This window comes from Pelecanus crispus, chromosome 6 (assembly GCF_030463565.1).
Source record: "Pelecanus crispus isolate bPelCri1 chromosome 6, bPelCri1.pri, whole genome shotgun sequence".
Classification (NCBI taxonomy): domain Eukaryota; kingdom Metazoa; phylum Chordata; class Aves; order Pelecaniformes; family Pelecanidae; genus Pelecanus; species Pelecanus crispus.
Genome location: NC_134648.1, coordinates 31939580 through 31957941, shown reverse-complemented (window position 1 = coordinate 31957941; position 18362 = coordinate 31939580). Strand labels below are relative to the sequence as shown.

Genomic DNA, 18362 nt, shown 5'->3' with positions numbered 1-18362 from the left:
TCCCCTTTCTGTAATGAAGAGGGCAGCATGTAATGAGGTGAAGTGTTAGCAATGCATTTTCAGGCTAGATATTTGGAAAATCTTGCTAATGGTAAAGGTAATGAAGCACTGGAATAAATTGCCCAGGGAGGTTGCAAAGTCTCTGTTACTAGAAGTCTTCTAAGAAGGAATCATACAGACATCTGTCAGACATGACAGTGTTGATCTTGCTTTGGATTATAAGGATGGCTTAGACCCCTGAAATTCACTGCCAGCCTTGTGACTTAGTGATTGTGATAAGCAGTGATAGGTCACTTTCCTTAGCCGGACCTGTTAAAGCTTTTCTTTCTTGCTCAAGACCATGGAGCTCTACTATTTAATTTCCAATTTCAGTTGCCTTCTGTTCCTTTTTTTCCTCTCAAGTGTACTCTCAACTGCAGAGTTAATAACTCTTCTCACATTTATGAATCAGGTTTATGTGATAATTAATCCACTGAGAAAAATATTAAACTTTTTTTTATAGATTTATTTGAAAAGCAGTGATCTCGGAAGCTCTGTGGATGAAGTAGAGCAACTGATAAGGAAACATGAGGCTTTTGAGAAGCTTCTGGCATCACAGGATGAGAAGGTACAAAACCCAATAAATATTCTACCAACCCATGAGCTAGAATGTTTTTTTTTTTTTTTTCTGTTTGGTTGGGGTTTTTGGGGGGTTGGTTTGTTGGGTTTTTTTTTAATATGGCAACACATTAAATTGCTGACAGGTGTGATATGCCTGATATGCTTGAACCAAAGACAAAGTGGTGAAGCTTAGTGAAATATGAGGCAGAGCAGTGGAGAACAAGTGTTAAACACTCCATGCCCAAATCTTGCCTGTATTGTCTTGCAGTAAACAGGAAAACCACTTAGTATGTTGAATAGTGGGTCTTACCAGAAGAAACATTTAAAACAGGCCATATTTTGTGTTATGGATATCAGAAGTTTCTGCTTTTTTCATTAAAAAAAAAAATCAGTGGCTTTTAAAGCAAGTAAAATAGAGTAGGTCAGAGGAGATGACTTGCCTAACTATTTAAATATACATTTGATATACAATGTCTGCACCAAATTCACTAGCCTCTTTGCACCTTTGGAATAGGTGCTGAATTTCTCACCTGCATGTAAAGGAATCTGCCTGGATGGTGGCCACTGCTGTAATTCACCCAGGCTAAGGCTGAACTCACACCTGGGGATGTGCCTGGGTTTCCCAGAAGGAACAAGCTCCCAGAACCCATGCCAGCTCCCTGCCACACTGATTGCTCATATTGAGAGCTACCTTCCAACATCTGACTTCCACAAAGCAATAAAACCTGAGCACTCATGGGTGTCAGGCTTGCTCCATGATTCCTTGCACTGGATGATGAGTTGCATAGGGAATCCTGGAGCTACAGCTTTAATTCATTTAACTAGCCAGGGTGCACTACAGAGACCAATGACAAGGACATCATAGATGTAACATAATACAGGGTGAGGGTGGGGGAAATGCTGGTTAACTTGTCCTTGCTATTCTTGGTTCATTCCAGAAAAAAAAGAGAATCTTTTAGGTATGGAAGGGAGCCTGTGTTTTGTTTCTTTCACACCACTTGGAAACATAAAATTAATTTCAGATTTGTTGCCTTCTCAGATGATATCTCTTCAAGAACAGGCAAGCCAGCTAGAAAAGGTTGGTGGACTGGAAGGGCTGAAGTTCCAGCACAAACTGAATGCCATTCGTGAGAGGAAGCAGCAGATCAAGGATCTGTCCCAGAGTAGGAGAGAGAAGCTGCAGACCGCCCTTCTTCTGTCACTTTTCTACCAGAACTTGGAAGAGGTAAGGGGGTTTTAGACTGGGATGGGGGTGGAAGGCAAAGGAGCTGCCCACCTCTGTTGGATAAAGTGGTCTCCCTTGCCAGAGATCAGGTGGATTGATACTCTACTCTGGTATGGCCTGTTCTGCCACACTCACACGAAGGGGTAGGTGCTCCAATGCTATTACTGTTAGTATACCATCGTTGCGGCATTGTGCCCATTACAGCTGCTTTACGCATCAGGAGCTCTGCTAAAATAAAACTAATAAAAGGTAAACTGCCAGCTACTACCTTATGTTTCCTTTGGTGGGGAAGAAAAGATGTTTCAAATCAGGGTGAATATAAAGTAGAAAGCGCTATGGCAGGGGTGCCAAGCTTTACTAGTGAGCATTCACCAAAGGCCTTCAAAACAGTGCTGTAACTTAGCATAGCTCTTCAGCTGCTGTAGACTGGTCTCTGCAGAATGTTTGTCTCTGTCTCCTGTTCTGGCCGTAGTCCTGTAACTGAGTAGCTCTGCTGCTGGCACTACTGTTGGAAAGACATACTAGGTCAGTCTTTCAGAGGGCAACACAATGTGTGTGACCGAAAAACGTGCTAGCATCCGGTGTGCTGGCATAAACAACAGCATACAGGCCCGGAGGGACATTTGCAAACTCTGTTGCTGGTCTGGTATGCACCCCTTCTGCTGCTGCATGCCGTGGAACATCCTCCATGATTTAAAGAAAAACTGCAGGTGCTTCTCACCTCCCAGCCCATGAAAAAGACACATGTCCTGACACAGGTCAAATTACAGTGAATGAATGTCTGTAATGCAGCTGCTCCTGACAACTTTTTTTTTTTTTTTTAAAAGAGTAATCTAAGGTATAAATGGCTGCTAAAATTCCCTTTACAGCACAATATATTTAGAACTTACTCCCTGCCCCTCCCCCCCAAAATAATCAAACATGTAAATACCCTCTTCTTTGGCTACACTAAAGAGCCAGAGCTGCACACTGTTTTTTTTTTTTTTAAATAAATTTTATCAGGAATTATTTACACAGCCAAATATTAACTCGTATTATTTGGCTATGCTTTTTCTATCACATGAACCAGTCCACCAGTAATGGCCAGTCCACCTTGTGGACTAGCAGAGGGGGGCAGATGGAGTGCACAGTGCATTGCACAGTGCTGACGTTTTCAAAAGAGCAATGTACCTCTGATGTAAAGGTCACAGAACTGCCAACATCCCCTTTGGTACAGAAACTGTCAATGCCCTCCTAGAGATACAATCAACCCATTAGGTAGGAATACTTCTGCATTTCTTCCCATCTCTCTGTAATTGTCAAATCAGCGCTTGGGCTTGGATCCCCCTTCATTCTTGAATCACACACCTATAGCAGAGGATCTGGCCCTGTATAGTAAGGAACATTTGCCTTTTCTCATCCACTTTCTCCACATAAATTTAGCCAAGAGTTCTACAGGGAGTTTTTGCTCTCAAACTACCTGCTCATTTACCTCACCAATCTAAATTCATTGCTTACTGCTGTAGAATGTGAATGCCACCAATGAAGTGAAAAAATGTATTCTTACAGTAATATCTCTCTTCCTCTTTGTTGAGTAGAATGGAATGTTTAATTTGATTTTAATGATGTTCTGGGTGTGTACAAGTTCATATATGAGAATAGTCCCCACAGGGATGTTAAATTGCGGAGATGAGTTTTGAGTTTAGCTGTGAAATCAGTGAAGTCATTGCTTGTTCTTACTCATTAGGAGAACAAGTCCCACAGCTCAGGTCCCACTCCCCTGAAAACTCTCCCTCCTGCAATCATCTTAAGCCATTTCTGTTGATCAAATAGAATTTTTTGTGTCAGCAGAAAACAGTGATCACTGTCATCATTAAAAGTCTCCTAGTTACTCTCTAGAAGCAATTACAGAGAGAGCTACACACATTGGTACAAAGACAACACAGTCTGTGATTACTGATGAGAGGATGGAGAGCTCAGCATCATATGGTCTGCTTAGAAGGCTAACTGCTGCAGTCTGTACCCTTTTCAGGACATAGGACTTCATTTTTTTTCTGCGCAAAACCTGCAACAACTAGCTCAGGAGATCACATGCAGCTCACAAAATAGGACACACTCTCCTACAGTAGAAATAGGGTTCTTTTCTAGTCCCAAAGAAGTGAGACAGATATAGACTATGTCACAAGATCTGCACGTCAGTGTTAACGTGGAAGGCAGATAAGCATGTTGCTACTTAGAAATATGTGTATGTATTTAAGTTATTGCAGAGGAAAGATCATAAAGTTGAAAGTTTTGACTTCTAAAGCTGGCTCTGAGTTTTAATGGTGACTTTGAAACTTGCTCATCATATTAGTGTCACTTAACTTCCTTTCCCTTTCACCCTCTGTACAAAAGAATAAAACCCACTTACTACTTTATCTCAGAGGAGTGAGAGAGAATTAGTTGTTATCTCTAAATGTCTAGAACAGGCACATCCCTTTATATGCTTTAAATATTTCTGTTATTAAAAAATCAGTGTAATTTACAAAAAGTTTATGCTCTTGAGGTTACAGTAACTGATATTTTGAAAATGTAGGTTTCTAAACTGATAGTGCCCACATTTTTTGAGTCCCATAGAAATAAGACTAGTCCCATGTGCCTACACTGAGCATAACACTAGTCTCGCTGTTGTCTTCCATAAAGTGAAGATGCCTGTCCAGACAACCATAAGTCTTTCCATAGAAAGATCTTGGGACAACAGGTCAGCCTTGCTTCACATCTGAAAGTGGACATGGGGCCAGGAGAAGGATCTCACTCTCTAGAGCCATCCTAAGTAAGCCTTAAAATAAACCAAGCCACTAAGAGTGCAGATGTGATTTTTTTAAAATGGCTTTGTTCAGTCTGTCATTAAGCCATTGCTTATTATTAAAAAGTAGGAGAGAAATCACCCTTTAAGTGACTATATAGAGGGGATTCATTTGTTTCTTATCCTAGCTCTATGGGTGAGCCTCTCCCATACAAATAAGTCAGTTAAGTGACGTTAAAGCGTTAATGTGTGGCTGGGTAATGGGAGAAGGCCCTTGCTTGTGAGGAGGATGTCAGAAATGAAAACAGCAGATGACAGTGTGCTGTCCTGGGCAACGTTGACATAATGCTCCTGTTTCAGTCTCTAACTGTGCTTTGGAGGGGAAGAGTTTCTGGAGAGCATGCTGCTAGTGAAAGCTATTTCTGTTCTTGTTTATAGAATTTCAGCAGCTGAAGCAGCACTCCAAATCATTAATTAACTGAGAAAATCCTCCAGTTGTCAAGTCTTGTGTGCATGTAGCACAGCTCCACAAGGACCGCCAAGATGCTTTGAAACTGATAAAGCCGGCCTCAATTTGCTGTCCTTGTGTTGTCAAAACATTAGGTTACTTCAGTTGGTCTGAGGACAACAGGATCAGTTACAATGTATGTCAGGTGTTCACTTCTCAGTGTTTTGGTGGATAGTGCTAAGGGCTAAAGTTTAGCAGACTTTAAAGAAAATTGTGGAAAACTCACTACCTATTGTCCATTTTATTCTGCACACATTCAAATCCCCTAAAAAGGAATTTCCTAAGAGAAACACATAATCCTTGCTTTGTTAGTCCTCATGGTTCACCTGCTTGTCTGAATCAGATGTTCCTGACTAGACCATTTTGAATTTTATGAAATGTAAAGGCAAATAGAGTTGTATTTGCTTTCAAATAATCTGACTAGTGCTTGGCCCCATCAGTAAGGCTTTATTTGCTTTGCATTTTCCATTTAGGTCTCACAACATCACTGAGATCAGGAAATGTTAGTGCTGTTTTATAGGTGAGGCACAGAATTCTTAAGAATCTTAACCCAGCTCACAGGTAGGTCAATGACAGAGATAGGAGATGACACTCAGATGCCTAAATCCAAAGCTCAGCTGTCATAATCTCATTTTAAAAATGTCTACCATGTCAAAGCTGCATATCTGCTGAAGGATTCTCTGTATCTAATCTAGGAGATTGTATAATCTGTTTATGGCTTGTGATAAAATTTGGGGTATTCAAGGAATTTTTCATTATTGTGGTAGCCAGATAAAAATTACTTTCATCCCTACCTGCTTTTATTTCCTAGCAAATAGAATAGTTCAGAAACTGGAGAGCCACCTCAGCTATTCAGCTCCCAGATCAATCTGCCCAGCCCAGGCATAGGCAGTTGCATAGAACAACAACATGTTCTGGGAGGAGGCCCATGCATGTCATGCTAACTCTGATGCCTCACACCGCTGCAGGCAGAAAACTGGATCAGTGAGCGCATGCAGAAGCTAGAAGATCCTTCCATACAAGACCCCAGCAGTCTACAGGACAAAATGAAGCTGCTGCAGAAACATCAGGTCTTTGAGGCAGAGATTCTAGCAAATGAAGAAATCATCACAGCTGTTAATAAGGTAACTCTCTCACTCTGCTAGTGTTTTTACAGATTATTGCTGGTTATCCAAAGAAGGACAGATAGATGGAATGAAAAGGAAGAGTAGCTTGTTCACCGCTTCTGTATCGATTACGCTACTTGTGTGACAAGAACCCAGTTGCTATGCCATGGAAATGTAATGCTGTTAATTTACAACAGAGAGATTTGTTAATTGCTCTATCCAGGGAACTTCCATCTTTCCTTATTGCCTGAATAGAAAGATATCATTGATTTCTTCCTTGCCTGGGGTGATTACCCCTACAAAAGGTAAATAGGATTTCATGCCCAATTTGTGAACATTTTTGTTGAAACTAGGTGAATCACATAGCTGAAAAGCGCAATCATCTGTAATACCTCTCTTAGTTCTCCCACTCCATGAATGTCATTCTTGGCAGGGAAACATTCAAATCCTGGTGTTCTTGATTCCCTCCAGACATAAAAGCTTTCCAGCTGAGCCGTATCATTTGGGCAGTAAGAATTTATATTGGTAATTTATTGTGCAGTCCAGGTTAGGAAAGTGAGAGAGTCCTTCTAGAGAGGTCATGTAACATGGTAATCACATTAAAAATTAGTGGCAAACTTAATTTCTAATTTTTTCTTCTGAATGTGAAGAAAGGAGAAGCCCTGGTATCAAAAGGGCACCCAAAATCAGGAGAGATCCGTCGCCAAGTCCACATGCTTCAGGAGCATTGGGAGAAGTTGAAGAGAGCTGTGGCTGCCCGTGGAAAGATGCTGGAGGAGAGCCGGGACTTCCTGGAATTTCTCCAGAAGGTGGACCAGGTGGAAGCCTGGATCAGGGAGAAGGTACATGGATTATAGTATTTAACCCAAGCAACACACTAGATACTTGCCATTTAGCAGTGAACTTCTGATAAATGTGTCATCTTACAGGACATTTTCTTAGTGGCTTTTGCCTGGAAGAATCATGACATGCTCTACAAACAATATGGAAGGAATGATTCAACAAATTCTAAAAATTTCTGTAGTGTTTCTATGCCAGGGTCAGTTGGACAGTTCTCATGTAAAATGTGCACATGAAGAGATTGTGATTATTGGTGGTCATCTCGATTGTCTGTATCGAGACAGAGAAATGAAAGCAGACTAGAATGGAAGAGACTTGAAGCATTTGGCAACTGGCAGTCACTCGCATTGTGTATCAAATCTGAAAGTTTCTCTTTGTAAGAGTGAAGGAAGAGTCACTTGATCCACTAAGTTTTCATTCAGAGGCTGCTTTCATAATCAGTAATAGATTGGAGAGGGAGTTTGGACTAAGTCTCATAATTACCTAAAGATTAGAAGAGACTACTTCAGAAGCTGTAGGTCAATGATTTACAGACACATCACAGAACTGATTGCATCAGCATAAGCATTGGGATGTGCTGTGTTCTTGTACTCTTAGCCTGAATGTTTGCCTGTCTGTTGCTTATTTCCCCAGGAAGTCATGATTAATGTAGGTGATGTGGGAAATGACTATGAACACTGCCTGCAGCTCATGAAAAAGCTGAATGAGTTCCACGGAGCAACATCAGGGGTAAGAGGTGTTTTTCACGCACATTCCTTGTATGGCTGGAAGCAGCAGTTACTTTTTCATCCCAGCAATATGTCCAGGTAGCAAATATAGTGCCAGTACCCTGAGGAGGTGAAAGATCAGGGGGCTAGGAAGCATTACCACTTTATAAGCCATTAAAATAGATAGAATTTTCTTTCATTGTGCCTTCTGCTTAGACGATGTCTAAATGAGCTGTCTGGCACTCATGACGCAACCTGAATTTTGGATTGTATTGCATGACTGGAAAGCTGGCTGTGAATTTGACTCTGAATTTGGACAAATTTCAAGTTTGGTTCATGCAGTCCACAAGTCACAGTGAATTCCACCCAAAAGCGGATTAAAAATGTTGTTTCAGCCATGTTGGTTTGAATCTGAAAGTTGATATAGACCTTCCATGAACAAGCCCATAAAAAAAATTGACCACTTTCTCCATTTCCCTCCTTTATTTCTCCCTCCCCCTCCTCCTGAGGAACAGTCACGTTTCTCATATTCCTTCATCCAAATGAAGCACTTTGGGACACACACACACACACACTTTGTTTATACAGCACATGTGGTAGGTTGTGAATCATAACATTAATAATCAGACATTTAGTAAAATAGAGCAATGGTTTACATTTTGGATGGCAGCCATGTGACAAGACAGCTGAGCTGCACAGTTCACCTTTCTGTGCTGAGATCTCTGACCCTCTTTTGTGGTGCTGAGTCATGCCAGCTGCCTCTCTTGCCCCCAGTGAGATGTGCTAACCTGGGCACCAAACCTTGGGAATGCTGGGGAACAGGCCCTGCCACAACAAGGCCCTCCTTGTGATGTGCTTCAGCTCCCACTGTGAGAGCTGTGAGGCCATATGTTGAGGGGATGCATTTACAGCAGCTTCTTGATCTCTGTTTGTGTGAACTGCTACAGATGTGGACTAACAGGTCTGAGTGTCATGCAGGAAAGATTACTGTGCTGATTTGTTAATATGGAAGCTGTGAAGAAGGTCTGAAAGAGGTATATTAGGACTTCATGAATGAGGCTTACTCTAATGTTCTCTCCTAATATTCTTTATCCTTTGTTTGCCTGTTATTTTGTTGTCAATTCCTGTTATGGCAGCTCCCATCTTCTATTTCTGTTGCCTAATAGCAGAAGGAGACAATCCTCTTCTATGCAAAGTAACAGTATAGATATGCCTGACAGTTGGGAGAAAACCCTGACCTCCCCTTTCCAGAGGCTGGCAGAATTTCCTGTGACAGTGCATTAGTACTGGATTTGGGTAGAGAGCCAAAATACTCAAGCTTCAGCACCAAGGAATTAGTGGCCCTTTAGTCCTCACCAGCTGAACTGTGATCTAAGGGATGGAGCAAGGGCTCTGCTACAGGTTGTACCAGCCAAAAGGAGGATGGTGAAAGAGACAGAAACAACCCAGTGTCCCAGTCAGCATAAGGTAGATTTTATGTGCCACAGGAAACTCTTGGCCTTAGATACTATCAGCTTGTAGCTACTGCTCCTGTACCACTCTGAACATGACTCCTACAGAAAAAGGCTGGGACAGTGATACCATCATAGCTGATGCTTGGTTACACAGTACTTCATAGGGTGATACAAACAGAAGCAGGGTGGTCCTGGCCAATGTGTGCATCCATCTGGTCTAAGCTTCCCCACTAGACAAATCTGAGGTCAGAGTAGGGAGCAATCATCCTGCATTGATGCCTGCCAGATTTTCTACTCATATTCTGTCACATTGTGCTGCTATTATTTCCCAGGAGAGGACATTGCAGGGTTTCTGAAGAATATCTGGCTGTCTGCTGGTTTCTCTTGTTTACTTTATGGATGTGTATAATAGTAAAGCACATATGGAAGCATGCATGTTGGTATGGATGTAGCATAAATAAAATACAAATGGAGTCAATACTTCTATTAACAGTGTGCTGGCATCTTGCAGCTGTGCTTCTATTACACCAGTGATTGATGTCTCCCCACTAAGCTTGTGATTTACTGGTCTTAGAAAAACAGAGAATGTTTTTGAATATTGGAGCAGTGTTAAGTGTTGTCCATCTGTCATGCTCCAAAAGAACAATTATTCCACTATAGTCCAGATGATATGTGTAATGTGCAAATATTATCCTTTCTATGGTATATACATAGGAAGCAAGTTGCCTTGAAGACTTAGCATACCTTTTAAAATGCAGTGATGTTGCTTTAGAAGAAAACACAATGGCATGGGTTGTCTGGGTTTCTCAAGGCTGTATGGATTTTAAGCCTGTTGTCCACAGTACAGAAGGCACATCTGGACAGAAGCCTATCTCAAAAAAACCAGTGAGTAGGTCTAGGAGCCACAAGTCACTACCTGTTTGACACAGGAATAATCTGCCACACATCAGCTGTTCCACAGCAGCCACCTATGTAACCAGCAACTGCACCTATGTTTCCTCAACAAACAAGCCCCTGCTGGAATGCCTGGCTCAGAAATTAAGCTCTGAGGTTCCTCATCGAGACCTAGATCATTGTTGTATCTATAGTCATTAATGTCCTTTCTTGCCTTTACTGTCTTCTCATCGGGGACTACACCAGCAGTTGTAGTAGAGTAAACCCCACATGTCTGAAATGTTTGGTAGTGAGGTAAAACTCTTGCCTGTTGCTGTTATTGTTATTTTTCGTGTCTCAGTGGAAAACTCAGTCACAAGCATTTCAAACACATACCTTTGTTCCCTTTCTCACTTTACAGGAGACAACAGTAGACGATGCTCACATCAGGGCTATCAATGCCCTGGCCATGAAACTGGAGAGACAAAACAAGGAAGAAACAAAGACAATATATGAGCGCCGGAAGCAGCTCAATGAGAAGTGAGTATGCTTTTAAAGCTTCTGTGTAAAGCAAAAACAAGAAGGGACAATTAGGTGTCTTCGGCTGGGATAAATGGATGAATTGCAACATATATTTTCTTCTTTAATGTCATGACTACCAAATATCAGGCACTGGAGCTGCCTTTCGATACTCTCAGAGCAGTTAGCCAGAAGGATTTCTAATCCAGCAGGGCCAAAGTCCTGTTTCTAGCCTTGGAGGCAAATATGATGTTTCACAGCACTTGACACACTAGATCCATGAAGCTAAGACACTTCCATCTCTTCACATAGTTGTCCTGGTGAAGTGCATATTGCTTTTGTTACTTCATAGCCCCCTAGCAAAGAACCCAAAGCAGGAAGAAAGGGATTGTGAGGTTATTGAGAGTTTAAGGAAACTGGATCAGTACTTTTTAGCTTTTAAGCCCCATGCCATCCTGAAAACTTGGAACAAATATAACCAGATAGTCTTGTCAGGATAATGCTTTATCTCTGTGATACGCCCCTCATTGTGGGGAAGTGGGGATCAATACACAAGGCAGTTCAGAAATTCTATCTTTTTACTTCAATCTGAGCATCATGAAACTCAGTTGTGGAAATCCTCACCTCTGAAATACACCTCTAAAATACTCTTTTCAATAAAAGGTGGAACAGTTTCCATGGTAACCTGAATGCATACAGGAAGAAGTTAGACGGAGCCCTAGAGATTCATGCCTTAATCAGAGAAATTGATGACATCACAGAGAGAATTACTGAGAAGGTGAGTTCTCAGATTTTGATTAATTGAAATGGGAAAATGTTCTATTTTGCTAACAGTGATAAACCCAGGCATGCCAGTTGCTAGAGAGATACTGAATATCCAGCAGTGACCTTTGATAGCTGTCTGTGTATCAAGTTTGCATCTCTTTCACAGTGCTGAGCCAAGTCAGTTCTGAATACCAAAAGCCATTTAGCTGAGCTACCATAGAGCTTTTTCTGAATTTTCTATTTAGTTTGAATATACCAACTTCTGGTGTTCCAAATTTAAATTTAGTTCATTCAATACTAGCTTGCATATCTCTCCCTGCTGCACAATGCAGACATATTAAATATGTAAGTTTGAAAAGTTGTATAAAAATCTTATTTGTTCAGAAAATTGAGGTAAAAATGCCTATCCTGGATTATAATTTTGAGATTAATAGAAGAAAAAGGCTATATAAAACCTAATTATTTCATCCACGTAACTAATGATATTTAACTATAAGTCAGTAGGCAGATACATAGTGGTACTAAAGGTTACAAGGCTGTTGGTTTGAAATTTTTGTAACAACTTTTACAAATATATTTCTTCATTGTCTGAGATTTCATTTCTGGTAGGATTCTGAGGGTCAATTTTATCTTCCATATTTTCATAAAACACACTTGAAAATTTCTGTGCCACAATTTAATGGCAAATATTTGGCTGTTTTGGTGTATGGAAAAAAATGGAAGAGAAACATTGAGAAATGCAGGGAAGCATTCCTGTCTTTGTTTTATATGTGAATGGCCAGAATCCTTAAGTAGGATTGCGGCTGTTCAAAGAGTTGTGAATTCTTGTTCCATCTCTGTAAGGGGTGCAGACAACGTGCCTTGCTGATATTTAAAAAGACAATAAGAACATTCAGAGACAATACAAAGAAGGGAAAGAGGAGACTATTTGAAAGGATTAAGATATGATCCTTTTGCTTTTTGTCATCTTCACCATTTACACATCCTACTACCCCCTCCAGAGTGTACTGATACAAGCACTGGATTATGGGAAAGATGTGGAAAGTGTGGAAAACCTGATTCGAAGGCATGAAGAGATGGAGAGAGAAATCAGTGTTATTCAGTCCAAAATGGAGGTAAGAAGTGAGGAAGTACAGAGGATACTGTAAAAAAGTTCATTTTTCCTTCTTGGAAACATGGTGCAAAGATGACAGCATGACTCTTCAGATTCATTAATTGCACTGCAATGCAAATGCAGCACAGATTTCTTCTCAGTAAAATACTGTGCTGCTTAATCCCACTTTATTGTGTCAAATGTTATTTTTCCTGATGCACCAAATCTAAGAATGGAAGTCCCTTTTTAATATGTTAGCTGATTCTCTGGCCCTCACCTACAAGCCAGATTAGACTGTCCTATATCTTTTGGAAAGTGTGGAATCCAAATTTAACTCTCCATCTTTCCCCCAGTTTCTGTACTGACTTGAAACAAAATCACAACTAGTTCTGGTTTGAACTAAAATGCAAGACCCACAGTGCATGTAGTTTTCTGACGTAGACATCAAAACCAGAAATCTCAGGTTCTAATCACCTGCCTGATCAGCTCTGGCTTTTGTAAAATGGCCAGTTTGCATTATTTAGGACTAATCTTGAGTATTAAATATGGGTCTGAGCTCCTATATAATTGCATATTTTTAATAAAAATAAATGTTTTCAGGTGAACTGCAGTAGTAGAAATCCTACAACAACCTTTCATGGTTTTCATTGTTGGACAGAGTGTTAAACCCATATAGAAAATATTTTTGCAAACTTTCTCTAAACTTTTTCTTTATGATAGTATGCAAATGGTGACAATATGAAGTGATACCTTCACACACTGTGAGCTTGTTAGCTAATTCTCATATGAAACATGGGTAATTACTAGTCAGCATTCTACAGATAGCATTAGCAAGGCTGTATGGGAGAGTGCTGCATGGAAACAGAAAGATGAGCAAGGTTTGGGTTTGGGGTTTTTTTGGTGCTGCTACAAATACCATGTACAAAGTACCTCTGTACTTTTCTTCTGGATTAAAACCAGCCTGACATATTCTCCTTTCTGCATAATTAAAATTCTCCATTTTCATCGGTTTATTTGAGAAAGGTACCAACTTTAAACCTGGGTTGGTGAGTGTTCATTACTGTTCATAAGGCAGTGCTAAGGAAAACGACATCAACTAGAAGTCTATACTAAAAGTAGTGTTTTGATGCTGCTGTTAGCTGAAATAGATACAAACGATTTTTGAGTCTTCTGCTGAAAGGCAAATCGGGTTGCTTCTGTGTATTGCCGTATTTCATGGCTTTTGTTACCCATCTTAATTAGATTAAGCTAATAGAGGCTACAATTAGCACTTAGTTTTCCTGTATATTTGTCCTTAGTCTGCAAAAGTACTTTCTTAATTGTAAATTAACATTTGTGCATGTGAAGCAACACACACCTCTCTTCACTTGGATGATTGCTCACAAATGTGCATATATTTTTTTTGTGCATATAACAAGTCCCTTTGTATATTTTGTTATTGTAATTTAAGTACCTGCTTTTGAAAGCTGAGATTTTAAAATGAACTACTTTTCCTGAAAGGCAAACTCAGGAACAAATATAAGCATTTGGCATAAATTCACTCCACTATAAATCTCTTCCCAGCCATTGGAATTGGAATCTTTCCGCCTTTCCAAAAGGAATCCATCCATAAATGACAAACTGACTATGAAGCAACAGGAGATGAAAAACAACTGGCTGCGACTCCAGGGACAGGCCAAACAAAGGTAAAGACTTCTAGTGGTCTGAATGTCTCTCAGCAGCAGCAAAGCTGCTCCCTGGAGTCTCAAATCGGCTTGCCAGGAGCTTTTTAAAAGTTTTTGAGGATCCTTTACAAAGTTTATACAGACAGCTAAGACACCTGCATTGGAACAAGTGTGACTTGGTACAAGAAAAGTTCCACTGATGTGACTTCGGGAAAACTAATATAATGAGTTTGTGGCTTATCCCACTAAATAATGTTATTAAAATGCCTCCAGGCTATCAGATTAAATATGTCATGAAGCCTTTGTGAAAGATGTATTTTTGGATGGTTCTAGAAGATTTTTTTTTTTCTTGAATCTTCCAAAAACAAGACAGACTTAGGCCTGAGCTGTAGTCACTGCCGAAAGCAACAGCTATAAAAGCTTTTTCACGTTTCTTGTCCTAATGAACTGATGTAGAAAATAAGGTAAGCATGTTGTTTCCAAGGCAGTGTGCATCTCCTGTGATTTTGGTTTAATGCGAGGACTGTTAGGAGCTGTAAGGGAAAGCTAGGAGGCTTGAATTCACTTCATTTAGCTTCTCCTAGGATACCTTCCTCTGCAAATGGGGAGGGAGAGGCAACTAGATAATTCTGTGTTGGATAATGCTGAACTGCACATTTTGTGGCAGGAAGGAGAAGCTGGCAGCCTCGTACCAGTTGCAGAAGTTTAACTTGGAGGTGAAGGAGATGCTAGATTGGACCCAAAACATCAGAGGCTTAATGGAAGCAGGGGGGCTTCCTAAAAGTGCAAATGAAGCGGAAAGCATGATTGAGGAGCACCAGGAGAGAAAGGCAAGTATCATCGTTGCTTCCAGTTGAACATACTGGGAATCTTTCCCATGGGAATTAATTGCTGCAGACACAGCAGAATTTTGCTGCATGCATCTGTCAGTAACATGATGAAAAGACTGTTTTCAGTAACAGGCTAGGGACAAAAGTCAGCTACATGTTGACATAACTCTATCCCATGGCCTGTTTGGCAGCTCATGTCTCCGCAAAAAGTCTCAGGAAGACCCATTATCTCTCACCTGTACTGCTGTCCAACCTTGTAGGTAAAAAGCTGGTTCAGTATCAAAACATGCTCACTGCCGATCTCTTTATTCATATCGCCAAAAAGTTAATGCCAGTTAATTCTAGCTTTGAGTTAGATTTTGTCACGCAAACTCCATTTGCCTGAGAGGAAGATAAAAACAGCCGTTTGTCTCACGCAAGGCAATAAATCACCATTGGATGGTACTACACATTCCGTTCTGAAAAACTTCATATCCCAGTACTAATTACCACACAATCTTTTGGCAGCTAATTTGGCTAATATTTTTGGTGGATTTTCTAAAAGAAGTGATACTGTTCGTTAACCTTAGAAAAAAGTTAATATTTTACTTTTTCCCAAGTGTCATAGCTATCTTTCAGCTGTTGTGTTACATTTTCTTTGCAATTATGTTACTTTTTCTAAAAATCATGTTCCCCAAATCATGACTAATATCCAATGCTTTGTGGGTCCCATTGTTAGCACAAATAGTTTGTAGATTCTGATTCATTTTCTAGGATTGAATTTTAGTATGAAGTACCTGAAGTCCCCTCCTTTTACAGAGTCTTCCATTTTAACAATGATCTCTCGTGTCACATACTTAACAATGTTTTTGCTAATGATACTTTGTCAAAACAGAAATACCCCAAACTGCTGATGTAGTGTACTCCAAATTTAGATGGCAGCAAGATCTGAGTCTTTAATATCTGTTAATAAAGGAATCCAAATGGCTCTAAGGAGGTAGTCACACAGAAGAGGAGGAATCCAGGCAATATGTTCTTTTGTATTGGAATGACTAAACTAAAATTATAGACAAGGCAAGAAAAATGGACAGGTTTTGTCATTCAGGTTGGTGGCTCAAACCAAAGACCTTAGGAGAGACTGGAGTTGAATAAAAGATGCCAATCTGAATGAAAAAAATAGAACAGCTATCTTACAGCTGTGTTATCTATGATTGGGCAACACCACCCCCTAAAAAAGCCCTAAAACAGCAGTTCTAATTGTAGACATTTAATAGTACATGCCATAGTTTTTAAGGTGGTTTATGAGTTAATACATGGTATTATTTCAGTGCATGGTTATTTTTATTTTCAAATTATTTACATTGGGAATTCCACACTCAGTTTGCTGGGGTTATAGTTGCTTGTAATGCTTTCACCTTCAGGATTCAGTATATAGGCATAACTCATTCCTCAAGCCAGGTGAAAAAGTTAAATGTATTTTATTTTAACACCACAAAATAAAGTTAAAACATGTCTTTAATGCAATAAACTGATGCTGACCTATTTGGCAGAAGAAGAAAAGTTCTAGGCACTGTTTCTCATAAGATCCACCTTTATGTAGGAAGACTGGGGGGGGATACGGTATTATGGATATTCAAAAATGTGTTCATTTATATCTAAGCACTTTCTAATCTGTTTCTAATTTAATCCTAATTTTGATTTGTAGGACACCAGTTGTTCCTAGAGCAATAAAGTCATTTATTGTCCATGTTTATTTTCTCTTCAGCAATTCTATGCTCTTTCAGTAACATAGCTCAAAGATGAATGATTTTCCATACAAATATTAGTGTTGGAAAGTTACAGCCCATATTCTTCCCCTTAAGGCTTGTATTCTGAGTAACTGGCATTCCATAAACCCTTGACATCAACCTTAGTAATATATTTTAGGAGGAGATTGAAGCACGAGTGGAAAGATTCAACTCTCTCAGTAACTATGGTCAAGAGCTTGCCAATTCTGGTCACTACGCAAACCCTGAGATTCACCAGTCCCTCTCCAGACTACAGCAAGCCTGGTCTGAATTGATCCAAGCATGGCAGGAGCAATACACAAAATTGTTGCAGGCACAAGATTTACAGGTGAGTAAAAAGATATTCAACAGAGAATGCATGTGCCACTGATGACTTTTCTCAGTATAAACAGCAAACTTATAAGGTGGTATTATGAAAGATATGCTAATAATACCCATTATCATGTCTGTTTCACCAGTTTCAGGAAGGCATGCTGAGGGCCAAGCACATTCAGTGGTGGCAGGACTTTTAGAAATTGTACCTTTACAAATCAAAGAAATTTCTGTGGAATATGTGCTCATATGTTTTTCAAGGCTATAAAACTTAGCAAAATTTGGTCAAACTCTCGTGCAGCTGGCCAAAGGCACAGACTTAAAATGAAACATCACTACTCTACCAAATTCTCTAACCTCCCCCATAAAACATGGAGGCAGGCAAGTATTTAAAAAAAAAAAAACTGAAGAAAAATTTAGCACAGAGAGAATACTGTATTTTTCCCTGCTTTTTTTCTAAGAAAAGAACTGTTTTGGCTGCAGTTTTCCAGAAATACTTCCCTGTAACAGTCATCTCAAAAAATTTCTGCTCAAATGCCTTGTTGGCAGAAGTTAGAAATAACTGAAATGGAAAATTTACAATGGGGAATGTCAAGTACCTTAAATAACAGCTGGTGCTACCAGTCCCATCTCAAAAGCTTCATATATGTGAGAACTTAAACCATATGGTAAGGGCTGCTTTCATGCTTCTTTATGTATTACATTCTACTTATTTCAGGCCATGTTACCATTCTTTTTATTGGCCAGTTACCTTACACAGCACTCTCTACACTATTAGTAAACTAGCTACAAGTACTTGTATTGTATCCTATGTCTTAGACAAAAAGAAATAATCATATTTTAAAGGAGGAAGTTACAATAATAATTGTTACATGTGTGGATTTTGTAGCATCTAGTGCTATGCAGTTAATTTTTGGAGTAGCCCTGGAAGTTTGTTTTTTTCAGTGTACTCTGCCAAAGTCAGGTTTGCCTCTGTTTTACACCATGTTTATGACTGCTTTTTTTCCCTCTACAGAAATTCTGTGGCTATGTGGAACAGACTGAGAGCTGGCTCAGCAGCAAAGAGGCTTTCCTAGCCAATGAGGACTTAGGGGTAGGTGCTCTGAGAAATTACAATTTTCTCTGCAATTGGTCTGGAGGAAAGGGAGCTGTGAAGTATGATGATGTGCTCTGAACCTTCCTGTGATCTTTCTCCTTCTGAAGTTACTGCTCCGTCTTGTTGACAGTTTAGGATCAGATTTCTTTCCTTGATACTTTACATGGGATAGTATTCTCAGCCCCAAGAGTAATGAAACTGTCCAACTACTCCGATTATAGCACGAAAATGAGACTGCAT

The 18362-nt window shown here is 39.9% G+C and overlaps 1 protein-coding gene across 1 annotated transcript in view; it reads left to right on the top strand.

Annotated features, from left to right (window-relative positions):
• The window catches only part of SPTBN5 (spectrin beta, non-erythrocytic 5), a 98659-nt gene that overhangs the window by 54781 nt on the left and 25516 nt on the right, over window positions 1–18362 (top strand). Inside the window, 12 exon segments of the mRNA XM_075712881.1 lie at window positions 503–607; window positions 1640–1825; window positions 6066–6221; window positions 6854–7045; window positions 7677–7772; window positions 10499–10617; window positions 11260–11374; window positions 12363–12476; window positions 14018–14139; window positions 14786–14948; window positions 16854–17042; window positions 18042–18119. Of these exon segments, the coding sequence (XP_075568996.1) occupies window positions 503–607; window positions 1640–1825; window positions 6066–6221; window positions 6854–7045; window positions 7677–7772; window positions 10499–10617; window positions 11260–11374; window positions 12363–12476; window positions 14018–14139; window positions 14786–14948; window positions 16854–17042; window positions 18042–18119 (1635 nt within the window).